Source organism: Haemaphysalis longicornis, unplaced genomic scaffold, assembly GCF_048455015.1.
Source record: "Haemaphysalis longicornis isolate Haplotype H1 unplaced genomic scaffold, Haemaphysalis longicornis Haplotype H1 scaffold_10, whole genome shotgun sequence".
Classification (NCBI taxonomy): Eukaryota; Metazoa; Arthropoda; class Arachnida; order Ixodida; family Ixodidae; genus Haemaphysalis; species Haemaphysalis longicornis.
Window position 1 is genome coordinate 135,252,767 of NW_027526204.1, and position 27,084 is coordinate 135,279,850.

The 27,084-nt window shown below is 47.6% G+C and overlaps 1 protein-coding gene across 1 annotated transcript; it reads left to right on the forward strand.

Annotated features, from left to right (window-relative positions):
• On the forward strand, positions 1 to 27,015 carry LOC144159393 (proton myo-inositol cotransporter-like). The gene is made up of 9 exons (XM_077690849.1): positions 1 to 619; positions 4,201 to 4,360; positions 5,021 to 5,250; positions 6,695 to 6,803; positions 9,997 to 10,160; positions 11,265 to 11,376; positions 18,282 to 18,520; positions 19,597 to 19,749; positions 20,796 to 27,015. The coding sequence occupies exons 1-9, from the start codon at positions 214 to 216 to the stop codon at positions 21,026 to 21,028; spliced, it is 1,806 nt and encodes a 601-aa protein (XP_077546975.1). The 5' UTR covers positions 1 to 213; the 3' UTR covers positions 21,029 to 27,015.
• The last annotated feature ends 69 nt before the right edge of the window (positions 27,016 to 27,084 follow it).

Genomic DNA, 27,084 nt, shown 5'->3' on the forward strand with positions numbered 1-27,084 from the left:
AACCCGGCCGACCGTCCGCTGTCAGTTGTCGATTCGTGCGGGGTGTGCGGGTGGCAGCTCTCCGGTGGTGGTCGTATGTAGCAGCAGGCGGGCGGAATTTTAGTTAGCGCATTGCACTCGTCCGGCGGCGTCAGACACTAACCTGGCCGCGATCAAAATATTCGGGGAGGACTCGACCCAGAATTCAAGCTGGCGGGCGAAACCAAGTACGACATGAATGGCTTCCACAACGATGAAGACGAAGAGCGCCGAAGTATCATAGCCGACGGCACGAAGCGGCCCAAAGCGCCCGTCACCCGCCTGCTAGTATGCACCACCGTACTGTCGGCCGTCGGGGGGTTTCTGTTCGGCTACGACACGGGCGTCGTGTCCGGTGCCATGATCCAGCTGCGGAGCCACTTCCACCTGACCTACCTGTGGCAGGAGCTCGTGGTTTCCGTCACCGTCGCCAGCGCCTGGGCGTTCGCGATCGTCGCTGGCATGGCGACGGACACGTTCGGACGCAAGCCCGTCGTGCTTGTAGCTAGCTTCGTTTTCACGGTCGGGGCGGTGCTCATGGGAGTGTCGATCAACAAAGGCATGCTGTTGGGCGGACGCCTGATCGTCGGAGCGGGCATCGGTAAGTTTTGGGCGCGAGCTGACGCTTGCGCGCGCTGCTCTCTCAGCTGAGCCAGGAAGTATCATTCGCGTTTAAAGTGACTGCGACTCAGATGCGTAGCCGAACAGGCGGCTTGCACTCGTGATCGCGAAAAAACAAAACACAAAGACCGCGTGGAGCCGTGCGCCTGTATGTGCGTCGAGTACTCTAATTGAATCATCTGCACGAGCGACAACTTTGACTTGAGTAACAGCTGGGTACCCCCGTTACGTCGCAACAGCATTGAAGCAAAGCCGAGGCATATGCCGAACACTGAATAACGTGCTGACTGTACGGGGTCGACTTGCTGATAGGAATAGTACAGTGGAAAACTGTGCTTGAAATGTGGAGCACCTTGTGGAGCGTCGTTTCTTCTTTTTTTTTTTTTTCTCGGAGATGCTAAGCTTCGGTCGCGTCGATCGTTTTGTGACCTTGTCAACCACGTGTGTACGCACAGCTGTTTTGGCCAATCATTCAAATATCGCCGTCAGTGCGTTCGCTCTATACCTGGGCGCCCTGGATACCGAGCTGGCTTATCGGAGTAATGTGATATGCCGTCCGCGTCATCACGCGGTCTTGTGATTAGTTTCCGCTTGCAAGAAAGTTGCGCAAACTGCGGAAACAATGGACGCTCCGCACACTCGAACCGAGCCCCGCGGTTTGGTTTGGTTAGTTATGCGCTGCGCTGTGGCGTGCATGTGTCTTGCAGATGTGCTTGTTGGCTTCGTTTTTAAAGCTTCGTACTCCAAGTTGAGGTGTCGTCTCAAGATTGCGGAACACGTTTAGCTATCCCCAGCGCGGCTACATTCAAGTGAAATCCAGTCATTCGTAATATGTCTTTTGTAGGGCAGATGTCGTACCGTCCTTCTTTTTATTGTCTATGAAGCATTGACACATGCTCATGCGTTTTGGGTTGTGTCACAAAATGCTCCAAAAATCTTGTCCTTCTACTGAGGAGTCTGCTCGAGTACATATCTTGGCCAGAGTACTGCCATGCACCGAATGAAGCATTTTTGGTGGAACAGATGTTGCCCTTAGCTGATATATTCTCCTGAGAACGCACAACAGGAACGCTCTGAGAAGCAACACAAAGCCTACTGATCACCTCCATCTTTTCTGAAAGTAATCTTTTATTGATGTTGTGGCATTTGCTGGTATTTCCAGTTCTGTTGTCGAGCTGATAATTTTGTTCTTGCTAGCCTTTTTTTATTTTAATAGTGCATTTTTGCTATGTTGTGAAAAACTGTGAGGAAATCTTATCAATAAAATGGCCACGATGACACAATACACCCTTGTTTATTTCGAAAGAACTTGTCTCTAATAGCCCACTTGGCTTCACTGCAGCTATGAAAATGGTTATTTGAATTTGAATTTATTTCATTTTGTGTTACAACAAGAATGTATACAATAGACGATTTCAGAAATTAATTTAATTAAATTAAAAAAAATAATTAAATTAATTTAATTTAATTAAAAAAAGAAGTAAGAAACTATTGAAAAACTTTGCGCTACACCATGTCAGCAGTGACGCAATAAAGTGAATACTAAACCATGGTTATCGGTGTTTTAAATGCATGTTAGCGTTCAAGTGAGTCGATTGCAGGAAACTATAGGCCCGTTACAATTGCACAGTCTTGTTTATTCACGGTCGCCCGTTGTACAAACAAAATATTGTGACATCAAGAAGATGCAGCGAGAGCTCTGATGGTGAGTTGCCACGGCTTTATCATGATCATCACCAACAGCCTACTCAGATCCACTGCAGGACGAAAGCATCTCCGATCGACCTACAACCGCTTCTGTCCTCCGCTGCTTGATTCCCTTCTTTGCACTCGAATCTCCTTATTTCGTCCCTCCCTTGGGTTAATGCCTTCCCCGTCTTCTAGACTTGTCTCTTGGTATCCACTATCCTGGTAGTCCAACGGTTGTCTTTTCGTCCCGCCACATTACCAGCCCAAGTCCATTTCTTTTCCTTTACTTGAGCTATGATATCGTCCACTTGAGTTTGCTCCTTAATCCAGGATTTCCTCCCCTATCATTCTTCTTTCTATGGCCTGCTGAGTCAAGCTAAGTTTCCTGAGTCGTTTAGTAAGGCACTGAGTTTCCGCTCCATATGTCGTCACCGGCAGTACGCATTGGTAGTATATTCTTTACTTCACTGCTTCATATGTTGTCTGCAATGCCTGGATTGTATGATCGAGGTTTGCAATCGAATTGGTGCCATTTTTATTGTGACAAAGCAGTCATTCCAATGAACCAGACTTGTATTTTGCATTTATGGCCCCTTCAAGGAGTATTAAGAGCTCATGCCCCAAGAGTTGGCGCTACAGACTTGAAGGATGCTTACCTGAGAGTGAATGAAAATAGGCATTTCTTTTGTAGAGTATAAAATACAAGGGGGAACATGCTCTACCCTTGCTCAGTATTTTTACGGCCAAGCAGTTATAATACATTTTTTAAAGCAAAAGCGTTTTTAGTGGGACCGATGGCGTCCTGTCAAAAAACTAATGCATTTCCCCATAGACCGATTGGCCGACTGACACGCTCCGATGAGATCTCTGGGCACACGACGTGTGCGGGAAACCGGGCTTCCATTGTGTCAAAGTGCTTACTTGGAAATAGCAAAAAAGGAACGGTTCTAGATAAGGCAATACATACATGCATCAGGCGTGACGGTGGAGTACAATAGTATGCCTTTATCTCATAGACCACGTATCGGCATGTATTCATATCATTCTAAGATGCTTTCACTTAGTGCACGAACAATCGTCACGTGGCTTTGTTTCTCACTTGTGATTTGGGTCCCTGAAGGTCTGACAATCGATTGAATGCACTTTCAGCTTCTGCGCTTCTCTCAACTTTGTTTAGGAAGGAATAGATACATTTTTGTTATTGCATGCATTTTGACTTCCAAAAGAATGACCGACAGACTAGGTGCGTTGCAAATTAAAGGCAGCACTATTCCAACAACTACACTTAACTGAATCAATTTTTTGTCACAGTTTTACGGTAATGGAAGCCTAAAATTGATTTTGGCTTCCCTCGTCAAAGTGAAAGTTTTGTCTGTTTTGTTGATAAACATAACATCTGAGTTATTAATTTTGTATCTGATGAAACAAAAAATCAAATGCGTTTACTCATTGAGCTTCTTACATAGGGGGAATACTTGTAAATTTTACTTTTTGTCACCAATTGACGCAATGTCAGTGGGTTAAAATGGCACAAATTTGCGGAAATCGTATCGAACACATTAATAGAGCCTTCGGTTACGGGTGTTACACATATTTGATGGGTTGGAGGGGGTTTAGTGAATGTGAAAAATACAGGGTACAAAGGCAATGTGGACAAATACCAGCAGATAAGAAAGACTGGGAAGAAAGGAGACACTCTTCACATTTCTTTCCTTGTGGACCGTTTGGATTTAGAGTTAAATACATGGTTTTGTTGCTATCTCAGCTGGCAATGCCGTTTCAAGTATTGAACCTTCCAAGTCAGTCATGTGGCCACACACGCTGCTCAAATGGCCGCACTTGTGCCCTGCCTTGCCCTCACCACTGGCACAGGCCTGGCGTCCATGACGGTGCCCGTGTACATAGCGGAGGTTGCCCCGGCCGAGCTGCGGGGCCTGCTGGTCACGGTCAACCAGGTGTTCATCACGGGGGGCCAGTTTGTGGCCAGCGTCTCCGACGGCCTCTTCAGCTACGACACTGAGAACGGCTGGCGGTGAGGCTTTCTCCTTCCCTCCCCACCTACCCAATGGCTGATCTTTTTGGAGTGCTGGTTGACCACTGAGGAACTCCGTGACTTGTGTTATAAACCAGTAGGCAACATCATTGTGTGCGGGTAGTTTGCGTTCTCTGTCGCTGATAGGAGGCAGTCTTGTACTGCCAAGAAAACTGTCTCTTACTGGCATGTTGCATTTGTAGTCTCGGGTTTTACTGTCTCTTACTGGCATGTTGCATTTGTAGTCTCGGGTTTAACTGTCTCTTACTGGCATGTTGCATTTGTAGTCTCGGGTTTAACTGTCTCTTACTGGCATGTTGCATTTGTAGTCTCGGGTTTTACTTGTTGCGTTCAATAAAGGGGCAGTCGGTGTGCATCGCGAGGGAAGTAAAGCTTGTGGAGTCGTCGCTCGCTTAGTAAATTCATGCGAGGGGCACCTACCTACACTTCTGAACCACCAGGGAAAGTATGGCAAACTTGTGTTTGGGTGCCCCTGGCGATGTTGTACCCTATTCTTGATGAGCGAGGGGAAGATTTCGTATTTTGATGCGTGGCGTATAGATTTTGGTAACGCTTGTACGCGTGAAACGATGGTGACAGAAAAGAGGGAAAGAACTTGGGGTGCGGGCTTTAAAGGGATGTCTGTGCCCCCCTTTGCAGGTACATGCTGGGCCTGGCGGGCATTCCATCGCTCATCCAGCTGGTGGGCTTCCTGGGGATGCCGGAGTCCCCCCGGTGGCTTGCTAGTAAGGGCGCTTACCAGGAAGCCATTGAGGTGCTGCGTCGCTTTCGCGGACCCACTGCCAACATCGAGCCAGAGTTTGATGCCCTCAAGGCCAACTGCCTCGATGGAGGGGGAGGAGGAGGTGGTGACGGCGAGGTCGAACACTGTGAGTTGGCTATTCTCTTGTCTTCTTTGGCATCGATCAAGGTGCCTTGATCCTAGCAGAAATCAGTTCACCACGCATCGTCATCAATAGAGCTTCATAGAATATTTTCTGCCAACATTGGAATCATGGGGGTTTCTGGATTGGATTGGCTGCTACTGGCTTGAGTGTGAGGCTGGAGGTTGTACTTGTTGGCGGCACGCGAATGTTTGGCGGTTTGTGTTACGGCGGAGCATTTAGGGGCTCGCCTTGTCGTCGTAGCTTGCTCACTGGACCCAAGTAGAGCCACACAGCGTTCCATCGCAACGGCTGTCGTCGTGGCGTAACCCAGAGGCTTCAAAAGCAAAGTGGTTTATATAGTCACAAGCGTATGAAGCTCGCAAACCGCTGGCGCTTGTCATACATCTTCCTGTTGTTTAGCTCAAAGGAAACTGTAGGTACATTTGAGGCAAGATAAATGTAATTAACCGCAGCGCCCATGTTCAGTTTAGTTAAGAACGCTCGTTGGGTTGGTTTTTACGATAGTAAGCGGGAAAAAAAAGGCAATGCCGGCACGTGCGTTAGGAAAAGCAATCACAAAAAAAAAAAAAAAAGAAAACGCTGGTGCAGTTTTAGGCAGGGGGCGCGCGAGCACTGCGAAGGCGGGAAATTTGAATTGCATTGGGGGGTAGCAGTGAGCGGGTAACGGTGCTACAGCCCATTTTTGGTGAATATCTGATCTGCACTTCCGACAGCTTTCACATTGAGTGGAACGGCTTTAATTTTTTTGACCTGCTCCTGCTTTAAATCAGTTGTTGTGTCTTGATATTTCCCTTTCTCGTGAATTTTAAGCCACAGAGCTCACTGGTCCATGTAGCGGTCAAAAGGGCTGGGGTGTGTTTGGGACGTAACTTGCGGAACCAGAAAGGTGTGCACCTTTCTATGCAAACAGTGAGCGGGGATTAGCCATAACACTTTGAATGTGATGAAATTAGGCAATGAACTCAGTGATCAATATGACCAATTTTGAATAACAAGACAGTTAATTGTGCATTCGACAGCCTAGGGCAACAATACCCATTGTTACATTCCCTTGTTAGTTCGTAGTCAGGGTAACGTTGGTATCAAGTGTGGCGTTTTTGTACAGTGGTTGCATTGATCCATTGACTGCATTGTCAAACTTTTGTTATGATCCTGGATTCAGCTGTTCTTTCGCTTGCAGTGTTGGTTAGGCTATGCTGTTGTCTGGGGCATAGTTTTTCTTCCAACCGTGTATGCTTTAACAAGTCGTGTTACACCGGCAGTGAGTTATTATTACAAGGGTGCATAATGTTTATAGTTCTAGAAACAGGGTTTCTAGTTTGTGCACAATCCATATCTTTTATGCAAGGAGCGGGTCCTAATGACACGTAATTGGTGTGAGGTTGTTGCATCGCCTGATCCATTCTCTTCACTTTCCCTTCTGCAGCTGGACCCGTGTTGATTCAGGTGCTGCGCAACGGTCCCCTCCGCCTGGCGCTCATCGTGGGATGTGCTCTGATGATGTTTCAGCAGATTGCAGGCATTAATACGGTCATGTGAGTGCTCTTGGTTGTCTATAGGTTGTGTTCACTGGCGGGGCACGCACGCCAGCAACCATGTGTGTCTCCTCAGTAATGGGGCGCGCGGGCGCGGCGCACACATGAGGCCGTCCCACCAAGCTCAAAAAAATTACACCATCTTCCCGAGGGGAACCCCGAGGTGATGTGAAGCATCGCGGAGTTCCCTTTATTTTCACTTGCGTTGGTTACCCACATCGCGTGAATGTTGTTGGAAACTCCGCGGTGCTTTGCATCACCTCAGAGTTCCCCTCTGACAAACGGCTCTGTTAACTGGTTGGGTGATGCTGGCTGAACTTGTGTCAGCCAATCCACTAGCAGGACTGTCGGTACTCATCAGAAGCCGGAGCGAGACTCGTCCGACGAAGCAACTGAGGCAGCGGCACGTGCACGCGGTTATATATAGCGCTGGCGTGGAGAGGAGGACAGAGGGAGCAGTGTGCTATCGTACAGCTGGCGTGGAGAGGAGGACGGAGGGAGCAGTGTGCTATCGTACAGCTGGCGTGGAGAGGAGGACGGAGGGAGTAGCACGCTATCGCGCAGCTGGCGTGGAGAGGGGGATGAGGAGGAGAGGTGCGGATGCCAACGGGCAACAGACATAGCCACGAGCAAAAGATGCTCTGCATCTAAAAGCGCTATTCCTCGACGTTGACTACTGTTTCGCGCAGCGTCCTACAGCCTGCCTGTCGCAAGACATGAGTGAAGTCGTCGACACAGATCAGCTGATTGTCAGCTGCCGTGTTTTGGTATCGGCAGAGGTATTGGCCACAGATTGCTTACCTGCGGCAGAGTCCTTCAATTCTTTTCTGGTCACGAAACTCCGGCCGAAGTTTCATTCAGGGACAAAAGCTGCCGCTAGGATCGCCCCTGTTAACGTGAAGGCTTCGCCGGCGGTCGACGACGCTTGCTGGCCAGCTGTTTCTCCATCGGCAACGCGCCTACTTTCATCTGCTCTTCATTTCCACCTGTAAAAACGCGAGCGAAGTTTTTGAGTCATTTTTGAGTCAGTCAGTTGGTGTTTTTGAGGGAGTTGTTGTCGCGTAGCTCAGCTGTGAAATTGAGGCAAGACCACGGGTGTTACTGAGGCGCATATGTTGCAGTGTTCGTTGCGGCAAGCACCGCTACGTTCTCGCTTTGAGAAGGCGGACATCTGGCGTTTTCAATTTTTGACTAGCCTTTGCAGCCGCCTGCATGATTTCAGTGAACTAGCGCCAGAATTAAATCTGTATTCAGCCCTGGGCGCAACATGCTGTGATGAGCAAATAGGTGTGCAAACGTACAGCACGTTGGGTTAGCGCTGTGTTTGCGCTATTTATAGCGCGCTAATAATGTAAAAAAATAATCGAGATTCGGAAAGTGAGCGTGGACAGCAGGGAAAAAAACGCTCACGAAATGGAAGCAGAATAATGGGCGCGCGGAGGGGCCAGGGTAGGAGTAAATGCTACAGCCTTCAGCTACTTTCTCGGCTGTTCTCATAAGGCATAGGGTGTCAACAGATAAAAACTCGCCCGCTCAGTGCCTGTCACACCCCTCCCATCCAAACGGCAAGTTAAAAAACATTGATTGATTGATTATGAGGTTTAACGTGCCGATGCCACACAGGCAATGGGGTGCGCGCCGTAGTGTAGCGCTCCGGATTAATTTTAACCACTCAGGTATGTTTAACTTGTGCCGAAATCTCGAACACACAAGCGTTTTCTCTTTTCGCCTCCATCAGAAAAGCGGCTGGGAACCCGCATCCTTGGGCTTATCAGCACAACGCCTTAGCCCCTGGGCAAGCGCCGCGGGCAAGTGAAAAAAAAAATATATGCAGGCAAAGATAGCCATGCTCCGCTTTCCAAAATCAAAATATCTGGTTGGATAACCAAAATCACAGTAGCTGCAGCCCAATCTTTGAGCGGCGACGAAACGCGACGACGTTTAGCAGGCAGATTTTCTCATTGTGAGCGCGATTGTGGCTTGGGCTTCGTAAGATACGCCGGCAGGTTTTCAAATAACCGGGGCGACGCGGAGCTTGAGCTTCTCGCGCTGCAGAAGCACAGATTGTCCACTTATTTCGAACTCATCGGCTCGAATAATGTCCGTGGGGTCGAAATGTTTCTCGAACACATGAAAGGCCTTCTACTTGAAGCTGAAAGCGCCCATGTCCTGTCGTGGAATGGCTCGCTTCCACCTGTCGCATTGTTCGCGGTCGCTTGGGAGGCAGAACAGCGAAGCCTTTTCCGTTGTACTCCGATAGCCAGAGCGGCAACCAGGTACACAGCACGTCAGAGGCATGTTAGTTCACATAGTTTGCCCTTCATGATGAGTTTAGAAAGCTATATCACACAACAAACACCAGCAAGCTCGCGCTCCAACGCACTGCAAATGCGGCTGCCGCCGTCCAAGCCGCCTTCACCAGACTCGTAGCGCCACCGCGCGGGAGCTTTGGTCCCCATATGAAGCTCTCCCATAGCGTTACGGAGAAGTTTCGTGACCAGAAAAGCATTGAAGGACTCTGCCTGCGTGTTTGATTCCCGGCCGTGGTGGTCGCTTTTCTGATGGAGGCGAAAAACAACACCAACAAAAAAACTAACGCCCACCAAGTGAAGCATTGCAGCCGCTGCCGCTGCGCCGAACCTGCAATAACCACCGCAACCGCCCGTGACACCGCGGCTTGGCAGCTTGCGAATATCGGCACGGCTTGAATTGTACGTGTGAATTTATGATTGTTTAGGATTAATAAAAGTTAATTTGTAAAGAAAGATATTACCTGTTTTTTTAGTGCTTCCGCACGCTCTTCTTGTTGCGTTGTTCATCATGTGACTCTTGGTCAGCCGCTGTTTACGTCATCTCTGTTGGGCGACTGATACCTTCATTTTTTTTAATTACTTGCAAAATTATTTTGATGGTACTGCAACAGAGACTGGTATAAATCGTTTTCTGGGGATGCCTATCTAAATATTTAGACCACCTTTGGTTTTGTCTTCAATGTCGTTTTGAAAGATTTGGAATAATGTGTGCCATTGCAGCAGGTATGTGAATTGCTAGTGGTTGCATGTACATGATGTTATCAATGAAATGTTTCTTTACATTTGTGTACCGTTCGGTGGCTGGTCGCTGATCGTGATTTCTTTTGCTTGCCAAGGACGTTGTCTCATATTCTGCCCATTTCCGTGTGGCTCACGTGCAGGTATTATGGCGCTACAATCATACAAATGTCGGGAGTGCACGACGCGTCCAAGGCGATCTGGCTGGCCGCAGCCACGTCCTTTGTCAACTTTGCCTGCTCCTTCGTCGGCATGGGCCTCGTGGAGAAGATCGGCCGCAGGCTTCTCACTCTCCTCAGTCTGGCAGGTAAGTGGCGCCCTCTCTGGGGGGGGACTCTGTCACTGTCAGTGCCGGTTAGACCAGCGAAAATACACGCTACACAGTGTCAGAGTCTTCGCTGAACATCGGAACTAGTCCGCATACTCGTACGCAAAAGCAATCCACACGCCTACGAAGGTCAGCTGACCCGATTAACGCCACCGCCGACTCGATATGGCTCGGAGCAGATTGGGAAGCGGGAACACTGACCGGGCAAAAAAAACTTGAGTGCAGCATGAGTGTGGCAAACAAACTGTAAACTGATACTTCTTCCTGTGGCGCTTCCCAGCATTTGCCCGGCATCAAAGGTGTCTAGGAACTTTTACTTTACTTTACTTTACTGTACTGTTGAACCATGTTGGTGATGCGGAAACTTCTCCCCTGTTTGTTAGTTCTGCTCAGCTTGCATTATTTAGCAACTAGGCAGCTTCTACAATTACGAAAAGCTCCTTGACTTGACCTCAGTTGTGAGACCTTTTAAAGCGAAAGCTTTCCTAGTGGGACGATGGCGCCCTGTCAAAAAACTGATGCCTTTCCCCATAGGTCGGTTGGTCAAGCGAAAAGCTCTAATAAGATCGCTGGACACGCAGCACGTGCGGGAAACAGGGCTTCCATTGTGTCAAAACTGTTCCTTGAAAATCGCGAAGAAGGAACGGTGTTCTAGATAAGACAATACACGCATCGATCAAGCAGTAAGAGTACAATAGTATACCATTATCTGATAAACCATGTATTGGTATACATTTAGATTGTCCGTAGGTGTATTTACTTAGTGCGCAAAACTCTTTGCATGGGTTCGTTCTTCCTTTGCGATTTGGGTCTTTGAAAGTTTGACGATCGATTGGACGCACTTTCAGTGAACGTTGGACGCACTTTTAGCTTTCGCACTTCTGTCAACTTTTTTTAGAAGGGAATGTTTAAGTGTTTAATCTTTCCTATCATTGTGTAGCATCTTATAGTACTGGCTCATGTGGCAGACTTGAGTTTGTTCCTCTAGTATGCTCTAGCAAGTTTGCAAATGGCAACAAGCACTGGCATTTTATTGGAAGAGTGTACGTGTGGAACTGACTGGGACTTTGCTCTGTTTTGCAGGTGTCATAGCAAGCCTGTGTGTGCTTGCTGTGGGTTTTCAGCTTGCTGACATGGAATCGCCTTCAGTGGGGCCCAGCGGAATCCCAGGTGTTGGCATCTGTGACAATTTCACGTAAGTGATGATGCGTCTTGCACTAGCTTGGAGATGGCGTTGGTCTCATGAGAGGGTGTCTAGCGGCCGGGAAAACCGGGAAAAGTCAGGGAATTTTGAGCCACCGGGAAAAGTCAGGAAATTGTCAGGGAATTTTTGAATCAAGTAGTACCAGTCAGGGAAAACCACTTTGGGGCCAGCCCACACAGTTTTAGAATAGGGGAAACCAGTGTTGGAGGCCCCCAAGAAGTTACCGAACACAACACGTTCGCGCGCGACGAAAGCGTGAACCGCATGAAACGCTTTTTGGTTTTTCTGCAAGGGAAAACGCGGCGCGTACGCCCGAGGCGCGCTGATGCCGCCGCGCAAACCACCTGCACGGTGCGTGCCGAGCGGTAGGCGTTGGCAACATGGCGGCAGCACCGGCCGCGGAGTCGTGCGGTAGCTCCAACTGCCGCTTCTAACCGCTCTTTAAAATGCTACTCAAGGCACAAACGCACTTGTTTGTGCAGGAAAGGAGCCACCGCAGGCACGAAATCGTCGACGCGGCCGTGAAAATACCGCGCACGAATCGCGTGCAGAAACTCGCCGTGCGGTTCACGCAGCTGGCTTAGGTTGCTGGGTGCATTTGCGGCAGAGGGACGTCTAGGTGGTGCCCAAATCGCACGCAAAACGGGCTTTTTTTTAGCGAATTTTAAAAGGCAGTGCTTTTTGGAAGCTAATCTTGAAAGAACTTCCTTATGACATCAGGAGCCAGAATTACATAATCAAAAAGGAACATGGTTTAGCGCGAACCCAGTGAACCGCATGGGGTGTTTTCTGCTCGCGAAAACGCGCCGCGCACGTCACAGGCGCGCTGACGCTGCTGCGGAACTGCCCGCACGCTGCGCAGGGTGCTGCCGGCGGCGGCAACATGGCGGCGGCTTCGACCGCGAAGTGGTGACGGGAGTTCGAGCGACCGCTTCTAAGCGCTCTCTATAATGCCGCACAAGGCATGCACGAAGTTGCTTGTGAGGTAAAAGAGCTTACAATGTGGGAGAAAACGGTACAAAAAACATCATCCGCGCCACTACTGAAAGGGCCCATGCAATACCTGCCGGCATGGTAAGCCTTAACATCTCTGGCGGAGCCAGCCGGCTGCCTCGAGAGCTTCGAAACTGCCGCCATGAGGCGCGCGGCTCCCCATTGGCGCAAGTCGTCAGGCTCCTCCCACTGCCGCGCACGACGCGCGTCATTTTCTGAGCGAGGCAGAAGCTGCCACGCGCGCGAATCGTCGACGCGGGCGTCAAAAAATCGCACGCGCAACGCACCATGCGGTTCACGTTGCATGTCAAGCCAGGACAATCAAGAAAAAAAGCAAAAGGTGCTTGCTGAAGCGCAACTTGAAGCTTCTATCCCGCAAGATGAAATAAACTATCTGAAGCCGTAACTGAAGGCAAGCAAACCTCAAACAACAAACTGAAATTAATCAAAGTGGATTTTGAGAATTAGGGCACTTGCAACAAATGCGTTTTTTCGTATGATAGAATGTGTTTTCTCTACGCTTTTTATATGCTTCACGGACCGTTTCCACAAAATGGCGCGTGTTGTATTGGTCAGGGAATTTCAACTAAAATGGTCATGGAAAACCTGGAAAAGTCAGGGAAATTGAATTGGGCAATTTGCTAGACACCCTGCATGACCCAAGAATGAACGCTTCATCATCACCTCATGTTTATCATTTATGGGATACGTGACATGACGCCACAGCGCGTGCCGCACGTTACCGTGACCTGCTTTTGTGACACAGCAGTGGGCATGCTTAGAGATTGTCTGCGGGCAGGCCATAGTGCAATGCTCCATTTCTGTTTTTCCTGTCTGTCTTGCTCAAGGTCCCAGAATGCTGTGGAACTCGTTGCATCTTTGATTGACAAGTCTCATAACTGACAAAGGAGAAAGTGCTTGGTGTCTTTCTGACGCAATTCTGTGCTCCTACACCTCTACACTTTTGTGTTGTTTCTGTCGTGCACTGCCTCTTTTCCTCTTTTTATGAGCGGCAATGTGTCCGTGTGTAAAGTCTATAACCCTTGTTCCCGACCATCTATGTGTTAGGAACTCTCTTAAACTTATGAAAATGATGGTGCCCTTGCATAGAGGCAGAAGATGTTGGTGGGTCTTTTAGTAGTCGGGGTGTGAAGAAGGGCAGGCAGACGCACTAGAGCATTGCCAGGAGGGGAAATGGCATGCATTGTTGGCGCGGTAGTGCTAATTTTAGTGTCCACTAATTACTAATTTCAGTAATTTTGAAATGCTGACATCATGAAAGTTTGGCTTTCTTTGCACAGCCTAGTCATGGTGCAGGAAATCCAGCTTAAGGCTTGCACTAACAAGTTGACGTAAAGGTCTTGTGGCGGAGCCAGCCTTTTGCATTTCCACCAGTCAAGCCCTAATTCCCTCGCTGCCAGCTGTACCAAAAATGTAAGAACGAATGAGTTTGGCCAAGGAATGACAGCGAGCCATGTTGTGTATGGGGTTACTGTCAGGATTTGCTCCGGGGGTACAGTTTGAGCCGCAGACAAATCGTATCGTCTCATAGTGCAAAAAGGAACAATCGCCGGATGCAGACATGAGAAATAAAAAAATTTGGGGCCAAGGATGGGTTCAGGTAGCACAGGAAAGGAGCGGTTGGAGATCTATGGGAGAGACCTTTGTCCTGCAGTGGGCTTGGATATGGTAATCATGATCTGCGGGCAAGCATGCAACTGTATTTACCAGTTGCTGGCAGACCGCCTCTCACCGCCATCGTCATCAGCTTATCTAGGTTCAATGCAGGACAAAGGCCTCACCCAAAGACCATCCGTTGCCTCCGAATTATCTTACTTCAAACATCCGATTTCGTCTAACCCGTTGCGACATCGCGTGTACAATTGTGCACGTGACTTTTAAGAGCATTTTTGTTAGTTACAATGGTCGTCATCCCCACTTGAACTGTTCAGCCAGCATTTGCATTTCACGCTCTACGGAACAGTGCTGCCATTTTGTGAATGACACGCCTTTACCATCCACCAATGCTTTACCAAAACAAGAGAGCAAGATGAATGCCTCGGCGTTCTAGGACGCGTCAAGTAGATGTTCTTGGTGTTACTGTTACCTTTTCTGTCTAGTTCAAACGTAAAGTAAAACTGAAGCTGTTACCTTGATATACAGTACAATCTCGATAAACAAAAATCGCTTAAATGGAATTGCCGCTTAAACGGGACAGTAGCCTGGAAGTTGGTTGGTTTTGTATTCAGATAACGTACAAAAACTATCGGTAATCGGAACTAAAATTTCTGCGCCACCGTGTAAACGGAACAAGAAATGGAATTTGTGAAACCCATTGGGATGAGAATCAGCTTTTTACGGTTCTGGCTGTTTCGGTTTTTTTTTTTGTCCATGTTTTTTTTGACCTCGTAGGCCTCGTCTCATTAGTGGTCAGCCGTGTTAGCACAACAAATGCAGCATCGCAGTTCTTGTTCCAGTCGTTTGGTCTCGATTCAAGACGCTGAGGTTATAGGGCTCAGCTCCTTGTGCCTTGTTTGTGCCATCGTGGTGCTATTCGCCCTTCATTACCGCGTTGCCATATTCTACATTTGGTGGCTCATAATACAGTAGAATCTCGATGATACGAATCTCGCGGGACCGCGAAAAATATTCGTATCATCCGAAATTCGTATGAACCAACACAGACCAAAAAATTGAGCGCTGAAGAAAGTTTTCGTTTATTTCTTTTTTTTACGTTCGCGTGAACAAATTCGTGATTTTTTCTGATTTTTTTAAACCCCCACGTCACAAAGCAGTTCTTTCTGGAGCGCGTAACGCTTCGCCTAGCTTCGCGCTTGTCTCCTCATTCCCGGTGTTCAAGCTCGCTACACGCCGCAACAGTCGAGCGTGAACCGCATGGTGCGTTTTTGCACGCGATTCGCACGCCTCGGGTTTGCGCGCGCTGTATTTTCACGGCCGCATTGACGATTTCGCGCCCGCGGTATCTCCTACCTCGGTTAGAAAAAGACGCTGACGACTTGCGAAACGCTCGAGACAGCCCGCTGGCTCCGCCAGAGATGTTTAGGCTTAGCACTCCGGCAGATATTTTATGGGCGCTTTCACTAGCGGCACGGATGGTGTTTTATAGTACCGTTTTCATCAACGTTATCAGCTTCTTTACTGCACAAGAAACTTCGTGTCTGCCTTGAGCGGCATTTTAAAGAGCGGCTAGAAGCCGCCGCCTTGTTGCCGCCGCGGCCGCGGCGCGCGCAGCGTGCGAGAGGTTTCGCGGCGCGCATGGGGCGTGCGGGGCGCGTTTTCTGAGCAGGAAACAACAGCCCGGCCGTTTCTGGAGAAAAAAAAGAGTGACAAATGGGGAGAGAGAGCCGTCACTTGCTTGTTCGGCAGTCGGGCGCCTCGCTGGCTCGTTCGTATCATCCGCCGGGCCGCGCAGGTCCGTTCGTAACAGCCGAAATTTTTCCCATTGCAAACAATTCAATTTTGCCGGGACTTTTCAGAAATTCGTATCATCCCGAAATTCGTATCACCCAGAATCGTATCATCGAGATTCTACTGTACTCGCAAAGTTGAGGTCTCTAACCTTCGTGAAGACGCAGTTTCAAGGACTCAAACGAAAATAATTGATGCATTTTGTAGTGCATGCACAGCGACTCATTGTTGCCAAATCAACTTTGTGAATGCTGTGCCTAAACCTTTTTTAAGTTTTCTTGCTTTCCAAAAAACTATCAGCTACATTCACCTCCTAGTGCTTAGAGTTCCATGAAATGGTATGAAGAATGCGTACGCACACAAACGTGCACTTTTACGCATCAATCTCAGTAAACGGAACTCCTGTTAACTCTTTCACGACGGCGCCATAGGCAATCGGAAGCCGGCGTCCGATGATTTTAAATCTCCCGCAAAATCTGAAACCTGCGCTCCACAGGCAACTATTGCCATCTGGTGTGTTCATTGGCAACTTCTTTTTCAATTTCGGTTTCGTTTGTTTATGTGTCTCGTGTGGTGGCGGCGTAGCAAGAGAAATTTGAACCGAAGGGGGAAGGGAAGAGGAGGAAAAATGGCGTCGGGTTCACGCCGCGCTCCGCACAGTCGGACTGCTGTACCAAGCACTTCGGCAGCTCCTGCTGTCGATTTTTCTGATTCCAGCAGCAGTGAGGGGTCAAGCAATGATGTGGGATCTTCAGATTTTAGTTAGGACGACGAAGCTCCGGTTCAGGTGCCTCGCACTTCAACAAGCACTGGCAGGTAATTTCGTTGTAACTCCGCGCTGTATTTATAAACAAAACGCACTTCTTATCTGACGACTGCGGTTTTGATTTGGTGTTTAGGGTCCCGACAACGTATGGCCAGGATATTTTGCCAAATGCACCGCGCCATATCGCGCTATTACCTTCAAGATAACCTGGCGCTCGTGTCAGATTAGCGGTGCAGCGTTCAGGTGTGGCGCTTGTCGAGAGCGCTCAATTTTTTTTTTCTTGTTTTTTACCACCGAACTGATAAGGATTTTGTGGGAGAACACAAAAGAGTATACCGTAATTACCCGATTCTAATGCGCACCCCATTTTTCTGGCAAGAAACCGAAAAAACTTGCACCTCCGATTGTAACGCGCAAGGAACTGTGTGAGCAAGAAAAGCGAATGCGAGAGAAACGGGTGATTTATTTCCCGAAGTATTCTCACTCATCTCACTCCTCGTTGCTTTCCGCTGACCACAACATCTCGGCCTCGGTGCCGTCAAGCACGTTCGCGATGCCACACTTCTGAACCAACGTTCAACCATGGTCGATGGGATCGTGCCCCACGCCTCGCAAGCCCATCCCGCGAGCTTCTCCAGAGGCGCACGCTTCAGCCGACCGCTCATTTTGAACGCGTGAGAGCCGCTGCTGCCATTGCTGTTATCAAGCGCGCAAGTGGAACGATTTGACGATTTGTGTGAACGCCGATAGAAAAGCCTAGGCGCCTATGCTTCCTGCGTCCGAAAAATCGTTGCTAAAAGCTTTAGCGCCATCTTGACATGCTTATGGCGATGTGTGGGAGGAAATTTCCGCTGTTTTGGTTTCGTGTCCGATTCTAACGCGCATGCAATTTCTCGACCTATTTTTCCGGAAAAAAAGTGCGCGTTAGAATCGGGTAAGTACGGTACTTGGATGCACGATTTACAGAGACTCACTCACCCTTGAGTGCCCTTGCGGCGTGGCACAGCCTCCAGTTGCGCTAGGTTGACGGGCCCTCAAAAATCCAAAACTTGGTGTACACTGTTGATTTATATATTGAATCATAGCCAAGGAACGTAGGAACAATTTGTATATCTTAAAATACGTGAAATAATTTTTAGTCTTGGTAAAAGTGCCAATTTGTGTTTTTCGTATACTTTTCTTGTGGGATTTTTTCTGATTACTTGACGAATAAACTGTAAGTAATTGTACCTTTAACAAAACTGCTGCTTTATGTTTGGAAGAGCAATCTATAAGCTACAATTTCATGCATTGCAAGGCTACGTGTGTCCAGTAGCTCAAGAGAAAAAAAACGTTTTTGTGGAAGCACCTAAAATCGGTTGTTTTTCCGCCGTAACGAAAGAGTTAAACGGAGCTAATTTTTTCGGTCCCTTGAAGTTTCGTTTATCGAGAGTCTACTGTATAAGGGCTACAGAGCACAATAATGTGTATACATTTTCTATTGTAGCAGTGGTTAGAAAACGGTAGTCATGTTTCCAAAAGCGTGTTTACGATTAGGACACGAATTCATTTACTAACTACTTATGAGATGGAGTTGTTATATGGTTTTTAAGTGAAATTTAGGTATTGAAAAGCATACACAGGCAGTTACAAATTTTTCTGGCGGCTACATTATAATAATGCCTGCCGCAAACGGCTAAGGTGGCCTTCTCTTGCGATCTTCTCGCAGCTCGTGCGCGTCCTGCTCGGGGAGCTCGGGGTGCGGGTACTGCTACGTGCCGGACGCCCCGCCCTCCTCCAACTCGAGCTGCCTGCCGGTGAACCCGAACAACCTGGACGTCTCGCTGGTGGGCCCCTGCCAGCAGGGGGGCAGCCACGCGTACGTGTGGGCCTACAACTGGTGCCCCAGCCGCTACTCCTGGATGACCATCCTGGGACTGCTCCTCTACCTCTTCTTCTTCGCCCCCGGTACGGCCCAACGAGCCATAGGACGACAGGAGTAACGGTTAGACATAGGAAGCGGGCGTTTTGAATTAGGGAGGCAACTCGGTAGAACGACATCGTAGCTGATATCAACAGCTGATATCAACTTTACCATCCTTTCCTAAATCAAGCTGAGAGGAGCACGAAAGCTAACAGCGCATCCTACCTTCGCCGAAAGTGTGTCCAATTGATCATCAAACCCGAATCGCAAACTAGGAACGAACCCGGGCGACGATTTTTCGCACACTAAGTAAACACATCTGCAAATGATCTAAATGTATATGGATATGCGGTTTATGAGATAAAGGTATACTATTGTACTACTCCTTCATGATCAGTGCGGTATTTTCTTATCTAGAATTCCTTTTTCGCAATGTTCAAGTAACCGTCTTGACACAAGGGAAGCTCAGTTTCATGCACACACCATGTGTCCAAAGATATTATCAGAGCTTTTTGTTCGACCAACCAGTCTATGGGGAAATGCATTAGTTTTGTGACACAATACCATCAATCTCACTGAGAAAGCTTTCGTTTTACTAAGTGGAGAGAGAGAGGGAGAGAGCTTTATTACAGACGATTCACGTCTGAATCGTGAAGAGTTGTTTCATTAGCCGATGGTGGTGGAGCTTTAGCTGGGGCACGAAGGTGCAGCGCCAGCAGTTGGCTCTGAGTGTGGCTATGTGCCCACAAAAGTTATGTCCTGCAAGAGAGCTCAGTGCCAGTGTGAGACGGAAATTTTCATAAGAATGACGCCGAATGAATGTTTTACAGGTCTTGCCAGTGTGAGACGGAAATTTTCATAAGAATGACGCCGAATGAATGTTTTACATGTCTTGCCAGTGTGAGACGGAAATTTTCATAAGAATGACGCCGAATGAATGTTTTACAGGTCTTCCAGTTACGCATGGCACTGATAGTGCCTCAAGTTCAATGTGCTTCAACCTTGCTTACAGGATTGAGGCATTACAGAATTAATTTGTGTTTAAAAATTATTTGAGACGTACATTGGGCCCTACAGATGAGCCATTTCTCTCTGTACGTCTTTCTCCCCCCTTCTGTAGGTCTTGGAGCCATGCCGTGGACCATCAATTCTGAGATCTATCCGCTGTGGGCACGGTCAACCTGTTTCTCAGTGGCCACTTCCTTCAACTGGGCATTCAACCTCCTGGTCTCCATGACATTCCTTACGCTCACGGAGGCAGTCACAAAATACGGTCAGTGACCCCTCTCTGGACACTTACAAGGCTCTGCAACTTGACCGCTACTATTGTTAGGTTAGAAACAGGAAACAATGAGCCTATTGTTGTAGCACTCAACTAATACTATAACTTGGTTTAATTTAGTTTAAGTAGTATATCAAGTGGAAACAGTGCGAAAAAGACCAGGGACGCAAAAAAGACGCTGTGTGCGTCCGGTCTCGATGATTCATTGGCCATATTGTCCAACTTATTTTAGGCTAGTGATACCAACTAGCCGGTATAGTTGTTCACAAGAGACAACATTCCGAAAAGATGCCGTGTGTGTGTGCTTTGTTTACTGTCTCTGGCATGCTGGGTTTCCTTTAACGGCTGATCATCATCTGGCCTAAGCACCCATGCACCTTGGCTTTTAAGTGCAGAGCATTTTAGGGGCTCGCCTTGTCATCGTAGCTCGCTCGCTGGACCCAAGTAGAGCCACACGGCGTTCCGTCGTAGTGGCTGTTGTCGCGGCGTAACCCAGAGGCTTCGAAAGCCAAGCAGTTTATATTGTTGTAAGCGTTCGAAACTCGTGAACCGCTGGTGCTTGTCATACATCTCCACATTGTTTAGCGCAAAGAAAACTAGAAATATTTGAGGCAAAATATACGTAATTAACCAGCAGTGCCCGCATTCTTTTAGTTACGAACACTCGTTTGGTTGGTTTTTACGATGGTAGGCGGAAAAAAAGTGGCAGTGTTACGCAGGCACGTGCAGGACAAAAAACAAGCACAAAAAGAACAGAGCTTCTGCTGACGCAGTTTCAGGTAGGGGGGCATGCAAGCACTGCGAAGGCGGGAAATTTGAATTGCATTGGGTGGTAGCAGTGAGTGGATAACGGCGCCACAGCTCATTATGGCGAATCACTGCTCTGTACTTCTGACGACTTTCATTGAGTGGAACGGCTTTAATTTTTTGTCGGTACTTTGTAACGTAAAAATTGTAGGACAGCCTTAGCGCTGTACTGTTCACATCCTGGCATGAGGGGTCACGTGGGTTGATCTATGCCCTCCCCCTTCCCACAGGGACCTTCTACTTGTACGCCGGCCTCTCGTCACTGGGCTGGCTCTTCTTCTTCTTCTTCCTGCCGGAGACCAAGGGCAAGTCTCTCGAAGAGGTCAGCGACCTCTTCGCGCACCCCTGGTGGAGCGACTCGACGACGCGCGACAACAAGAAGACGGTGCAGTACGTGCACATACGGGGCATCAACCGCGCCTACACCACCGACGACGGAGACTCTGGAGAGGAAGACCGCTAGACCTGACCGCCGACTTCGGCGCTCGGTTCGCTCGAAAGGTAGCGGACCGAGAGTCCGCGACATTCCAGCCCTGGGACCGGCCCTGTTGCCGAGCTAGTCTCTGGACCGGCGGTAATTCATTCCATAGCTTCACTGGCCTGTGCGCTGCCGTGCACCGCATTGCAGCGCTCAGGCGGGGCCAATGCACCGCTGGAGCCGTTTCACGTTGGGGCTTTGGTGAACTGTTCTCGGAGATATATCTGTGATATATTTAAGCGATGTATCTCTGAGGGACGTGCGTTTATCTTTAAGGGGGGATATGCAGTAATTCCCGCTCAGATGAACTCGACGGGACTGTAAAAATTTGTTCCTGTTATCAGAAATTCATCTTAAGTGGACTTCTTTTTTTTTTTTTCTTCAAGAGTGCTGGTCATCTTAGATATAAAATTTGCCATTACCAAGTTCGTCTTAACGAGAATCTACTGTATAGTCTGCAGAACTGTAGAGTATTGCATCACCATCGTGCTTTGCGATGTAATGAAACGCTCCAGTCCAGAGGCTAGTTACGGACGGGTTATTTCCTCTGTGGCACCATTGTGCTCAGCAACTTGCGGACTGACTGACGGGTATGCTTTTGTCATCAGGAGGATTGTTCGTGGATCGAACATTTTGTGTGCAAAATTTAACAAGAAATGCTCGTATGTTTGCATGCTCAGGCCTGATGCGGCTGTTTCCTTAAAAATGAGAAACATGCATGCTCTCCACGTAGTTACTGACAAAAGGTTGAGGCGCGGCCTCGTAATTGTGCAGCATGTTTCGTTTATTTATAAGATAGAAGCTGTCATTTTTGCATACTTTTCTGGAAATCGCAGATACATAGCGTGGTTCGCTCGTAATGTTCTTGACAGTGCTTGAAAACCTGACTGTTATAAGTAATAACTGTTATCTCGACTAATGTTAATACCAAAGTCAGTACGTATGGAAAAAAAATTTGTTATAGTTGACAACTTGTTGGATGTGGACTTGTTATACTAAGTGGACTGCACTTACTGAAGCCTTGACATAAACTGAGATCTGTTTTTGTTTTGTTTTGTTGTATACATGCATCCACCAGACCGCGAAAAATCACGAGGTGCAGAATCTGTAGAACTTTATGCAGCTCTGGTTGTCTCATCTACTTCCCATTATCGTTGTCAGCAGCTGCTGGTATTCATATTATCTCTCCTATCAGCCAGTGCTTTGCTGGTAAAGGCTGGCTAATGATGCTGGTCATGTGTTTATTTTATCCTTGTCATGCGTGTGTGTTGACATGTTGCTTTACAGGCCATCAAGCTAAACACAAGCAAAAGAGAGAAATGGCATTTTTTGGCTGTTCTTTATGCTGTGCAAGTGTTTGCTTGTGTTTGGCTTGTGTCACTTTCTTTGAAAAGTGGAAGAAAGCAGCAACTAGCCCAGGCCAAAGTGTGTTATTTTTATCCCATATCATGCTGTGAGCAGACTACAAGTGATACTAGTCAGGTTACTTACAGGACCTAGAATAGCTTTTTCTGTGACTGTTTATATGCTGAGCCAAAAGGAGAAAAAAAAAAAAAAAGATGGTTAAACTGGTTGCTATGCTACTATTTAATCAGGCCATTTATCGCTGCTTTATGAATTGTTGTGGTGTTCATTTTGTCGTGGGTGTAAAGAAAAAATTTTTTTTACTTGTGTGTTATCAACTTGAGTGCTTCATTGTTGCAGTCTATATTCGAGTCATGACATTATGCCATGTTATACCTTATTTGTACAGTTTATGTATTTGGTAACATTTGAAGGCAGTCACGCTGAGGGGGTGCTGTGATTGCTGTATGCTCTTTTTATTATTTCCAGGAAGTTTGTATCATTTTTTTCTTGGAAGGCATTTCGGTATGGCATTGCAATAAGAAAAACTGTTTTCCTTTTTCCCAGGAAGCATTGGCCTAATTGCGTTCTTGTAATCCTTAAAAGATCATCAATGTGCTGACACGTATGTTCGTTCGATATTTGACAGTTTTAGTTGCATTCCTTCATAATGAAAACTATGGCCGTAGCAGATTGGACTGACAAAACTGATGGAAGTATCCCTGAAATGCTGGCCTTTCGAGGACTTTTATAAACTTTTTCTACAACCTGTATTCTAGAAAAAAAAAAGCTATCATCACTAACGGGAAGGTGCAGGTTTGTTGAGCATACTCTCATTCAAAAGCTGTTATGCAGCGCAACAAACCTGATTTTTACGGCGTTCTTCTATCCTGCTTCAAGTTAGCGTGACAGCTTTGAAAACTGGTCCAGTCGGAAGTTTTAGGACCGGACAAGGTTTTGCAGCTGCCAGCTGGGGTGTTGAGTAGGCAGAAAGCCGACTCAAGCACCCGGCAATGCATTCTTATAGAACTCTATAAGATGTGCTCCTATCTTACGGCTAGAGTTTGCCGGGCTCTCTTCTATGCTGCATCATTCTTCAGGCCGAAACCGTTTTCTCTACTTTTTTTGTCTGGTTTTTCTTGATCAGTTCTGTCTGGCAATACTCCGTGCGGACTGTCAGCGTTGAAGGGCAGTGGAAAAGAAAGATGGTGGCAAGCCACGAGCTGTTGAGATTGTGATACTTTCAACATTGAGGCGAAGCGTTCAGAATCTCCTTGGCGCAGTGGAATTAACCTTCTGAGCACTTCTGTCTCTCCATCTCCAAGGCTGTGGGACGTACTCTAAAATGAACTCTGCTCAGAGTGGAATAGGGCAGGGCAAAACATGGTTTGCAGCACTCACTCGCGATCGTTGGTTGTTGAAAGCAGGCAGCCGGTGTGAGGGACGGTTGAAGATAGTAAGGGTTGGTGGGAGGCTTAGAAGTGTGGCTTTTCACGAGAACGTTCCGAAAGACTCTGCAGCTGTCACTTTAGCTGCAAAGTCCATCATCAGGGGGCACTGTTATCGATGTACTCTCAGTGGATGTCGCGCTTGGATACAAGATGCAACCGTTGTTGTTTGGAGAGCCGACTAATCTGGACAAGTTATCTAAAATTAGAACAAACCCGCGTTTGGTAGGACAGGTAATGTGTTGGACAACATACGGTTGGTTGACTTCTAGCTAACATCGGCGCGTAAATTAGCTGATCAGTCTAAATGTGGACAAACAATTGCACAATCACCTCTTAACACTTCCATCGTCATCTGAATGAAGAGGTTCTGTTTTCTTCTTTTGCAGCTGCGTATTGCAGTCATTTTACATCTTTTTCCTGTTCTTTTTTTAACAGCTTAATGCTAGCTAGTCTCGATCATCATGCAGTTAACTAGTCTAGAAATCTTTCAGGCTTCAAGGAAATGTTGTAGTAGCTAAATAGTGCAGAAAGGGCTAAGCCAGCATATATGTGGGCAGGGCCGTAGCCAGAAATTTTTTTCGGAGGGGGTTATTGGTTTCGGGAAGGGGGTAGTTTTGCCGAAAGCAACAGGAAGTATTGCTTACGCGCTGCCTGGAAAAGATTTCGGGAGGGGTTCGAACCCCCAAACCCCCCCTCTGGGTACGGCCCTGTATGTGGGGATGAGTACAGCACTGTAGTCAGTTTTTGCAGTGAGCTCGTGGCTTTTATTCAAACATTGGCTGCCTGTTGCAGAACCTAACTGCAGAATTTTGCAGTGTTGACTAAACATGGATTTGGCATTGACTTGTGCTAAAAATTTTATGCTGTACTTCCCGGAAACTGAAAAGTCTGACATTCATAAAGGAAGACCACGAAAAGCAACCGGAAATTCTTCAAACAAAACTGTTTGAAAAACATAAGCATGATGAGCTTCCTAGAGGAAGTCTATGTGTGGCCAGTTTGACGGCTCTGCTTTAAGGACCTAATTCCATAACAGTCGTCTTACGACCATTTTGATTGTGTTCAGTGTGCAGTGACGGTGGATTCCTGAGTGCATTCTGTATTGTTAACTCCTTTTTTTTACATGTGATACACTAAGCCGTTCTGTATGGTTATTTATAGTTTTTACCATTTTGGTGAACTGTTGGTAGTATTGATGCCTCGGTTTTTGCACTCCAGGCAATACCTTTTTGTACATAGCAAGGTTCTGCAATGCTCGGTATTGAGTGGTATCCTCTTTTTTCCCGGCACCACTGCGATGTCGCTCGCGGCATCCGAATGCACACCCCCATCACGAGCTATACATCCAGCAGCAATAACACTAGCTATACGCACTTGCGGCAGCTTCGACCAATCACGTTGTAGATCCCTAGCCATGACAACCTGCCTTGTATGTGGGCTGCTGTAGAGTGTATTTTTCGCTCCGTCTTGAATAACGTCGTCTCCAAGAGTGCACGATGTTGACGATGTCGTCCCCTGTCGGGAAATGCAAGACAGATCACACACCCCAGCAAAGTCTAACCTGATGACTACTTCTGTAGCGCCGTTGCCGTTTAGAGACATCGGCGAAAAATGGCCGCCATGTAGTAGTGACGTCGTGATACCGTGTTAGTGTTCCTGTTACTTTTTGCAACGTCCTCTGTCTGGAGAGACTACAAGAGATCACTGGCAAGATGTGTTGCTGGACTGTAGTTTGGTTGTTGTTAGATTTTGTTGGGGCACGGGGAAAAGTAATGTACCTAGTACGTCACCTTGAGGGACGCAAGATAGGTGTCAGTAGGTGCAATTGTGGCGGCGTCCTCTTTTGTGACTTCACTCGGTTTTTCTTCTAGCTACAACTCTCAATCTTTGGTGCCATTCGTCGAACACGTTCTACACTTTAAAACCTACCGTTCCTGTTTGCGTCTGTGTGCGCATCCAAAAGCAGCACGAAAGTTGTTTTTCTGCGCCGGGACAAACCCGACGTGATTTAGTTTTGGAACACAGTGCGGTGAAAGCGGCTAAGTGCCGTATTTTGTAAGTCGCACTCGGAAACTAGCTGCAAGCGTCCAGGAAAGTCCCTACCAACAAAGTACACAAAGCAAAGCCTTCGTCTATTTTCTACCGAGGCACTTTTTTTTTTTTTGGCTCTTGCTTATCGGAAACGCGTTGTTGCGCTGGTTCATAATTTTGACTACGACCTCTTTCCGCGGGCATACGAGGAAAGAGGGTGCATTCAGCCATTGCTGCGTTTTTTAATTCTTTCATATGCGGCGGATCCATGGCTACCCTCTGGCAGCCATGTTTGTATGTGCATTACCTAGGAGGGTGCTCAGGCAAAGCCCTGTTGGCCTGCGAAATCTGTACTGGTGCTTCGGGCATTAGATAAGCAACGCCCTCCACCTCTTGCGCGCGAGGTGCGTGGCACCGAGAGTCAGCTTTTTTCATTCGTCCGTTTCTCTAATTCTGCGTACACAACTCTACTCTCTGGATCCCCAGTGCAACGGTGATGTTATCATGATGACGTGCTACTTCTACCCTCATAGTACTACCACTGCACTGCACAAAGAGAAATCTATAGCACTTTGTATATCTGCAATACGTTGTCTAGCGGTCTTGTTGTGATGTGGTTGGAAAGTCTATTTGCCTGTTTCCGAGGCGTCGTGTTTGTATAACCGCTGTTTGCACGCTGCCAAGCTGGTACACCACGTCGAGTGTGTGAAACAAGGGGCTCGGCAAGTTTGTTGTTGACCGTAGTTGTGAGAAAGCAAGGTTACGTTTGGGGTGGAATCAGCAGTTGTGACGTCTTCTGGAAAAAAAAAAACAGCCTGATTGTAGCTTGTGTTTGTACGTTACCAAGTAGCAAGTCAGTGCACGTAGACCATGTTGATGATGATGAACAAAGGCTTGGAAGACTGCAAACAATCCCAAACGTAAAGGCAGTAGCGTACTTCGGGGCGGCTTGTCTCGGCCGCTGGCCAAAGCCGAGACTTGACAACCGGATGCGTCAAGCGGAACGATACTCGTGTCTACAGCTTCAGCAATAGCGCCCACGCACTTGTTTTCTCTCTCTCTCTCTGTCACTACACACCCGCCGCCATGTACACTTTTTTTGTGTATTGCATAATTGCGTGATATTAAATGCACGCCTGAAATGCATTTTCTTCTCGGTGTGGCCTGTTGTTAAAACCGCCGCGAAGTATCGGTCTGGCACTGTCTGGTTGCGGC

Coding starts and splice junctions, on each gene's coding strand:
- LOC144159393 (XM_077690849.1), top strand. CDS start 214: ATGAATGGCTTCCACAACGATGAAGACGAAGAGCGCCGAAGTATCATA. Junction 5,251..6,694: donor TGACGGCGAGGTCGAACACT/GTGAGTTGGCTA, acceptor TCCCTTCTGCAG/CTGGACCCGTGTTGATTCAG. Junction 10,161..11,264: donor CACTCTCCTCAGTCTGGCAG/GTAAGTGGCGCC, acceptor TCTGTTTTGCAG/GTGTCATAGCAAGCCTGTGT.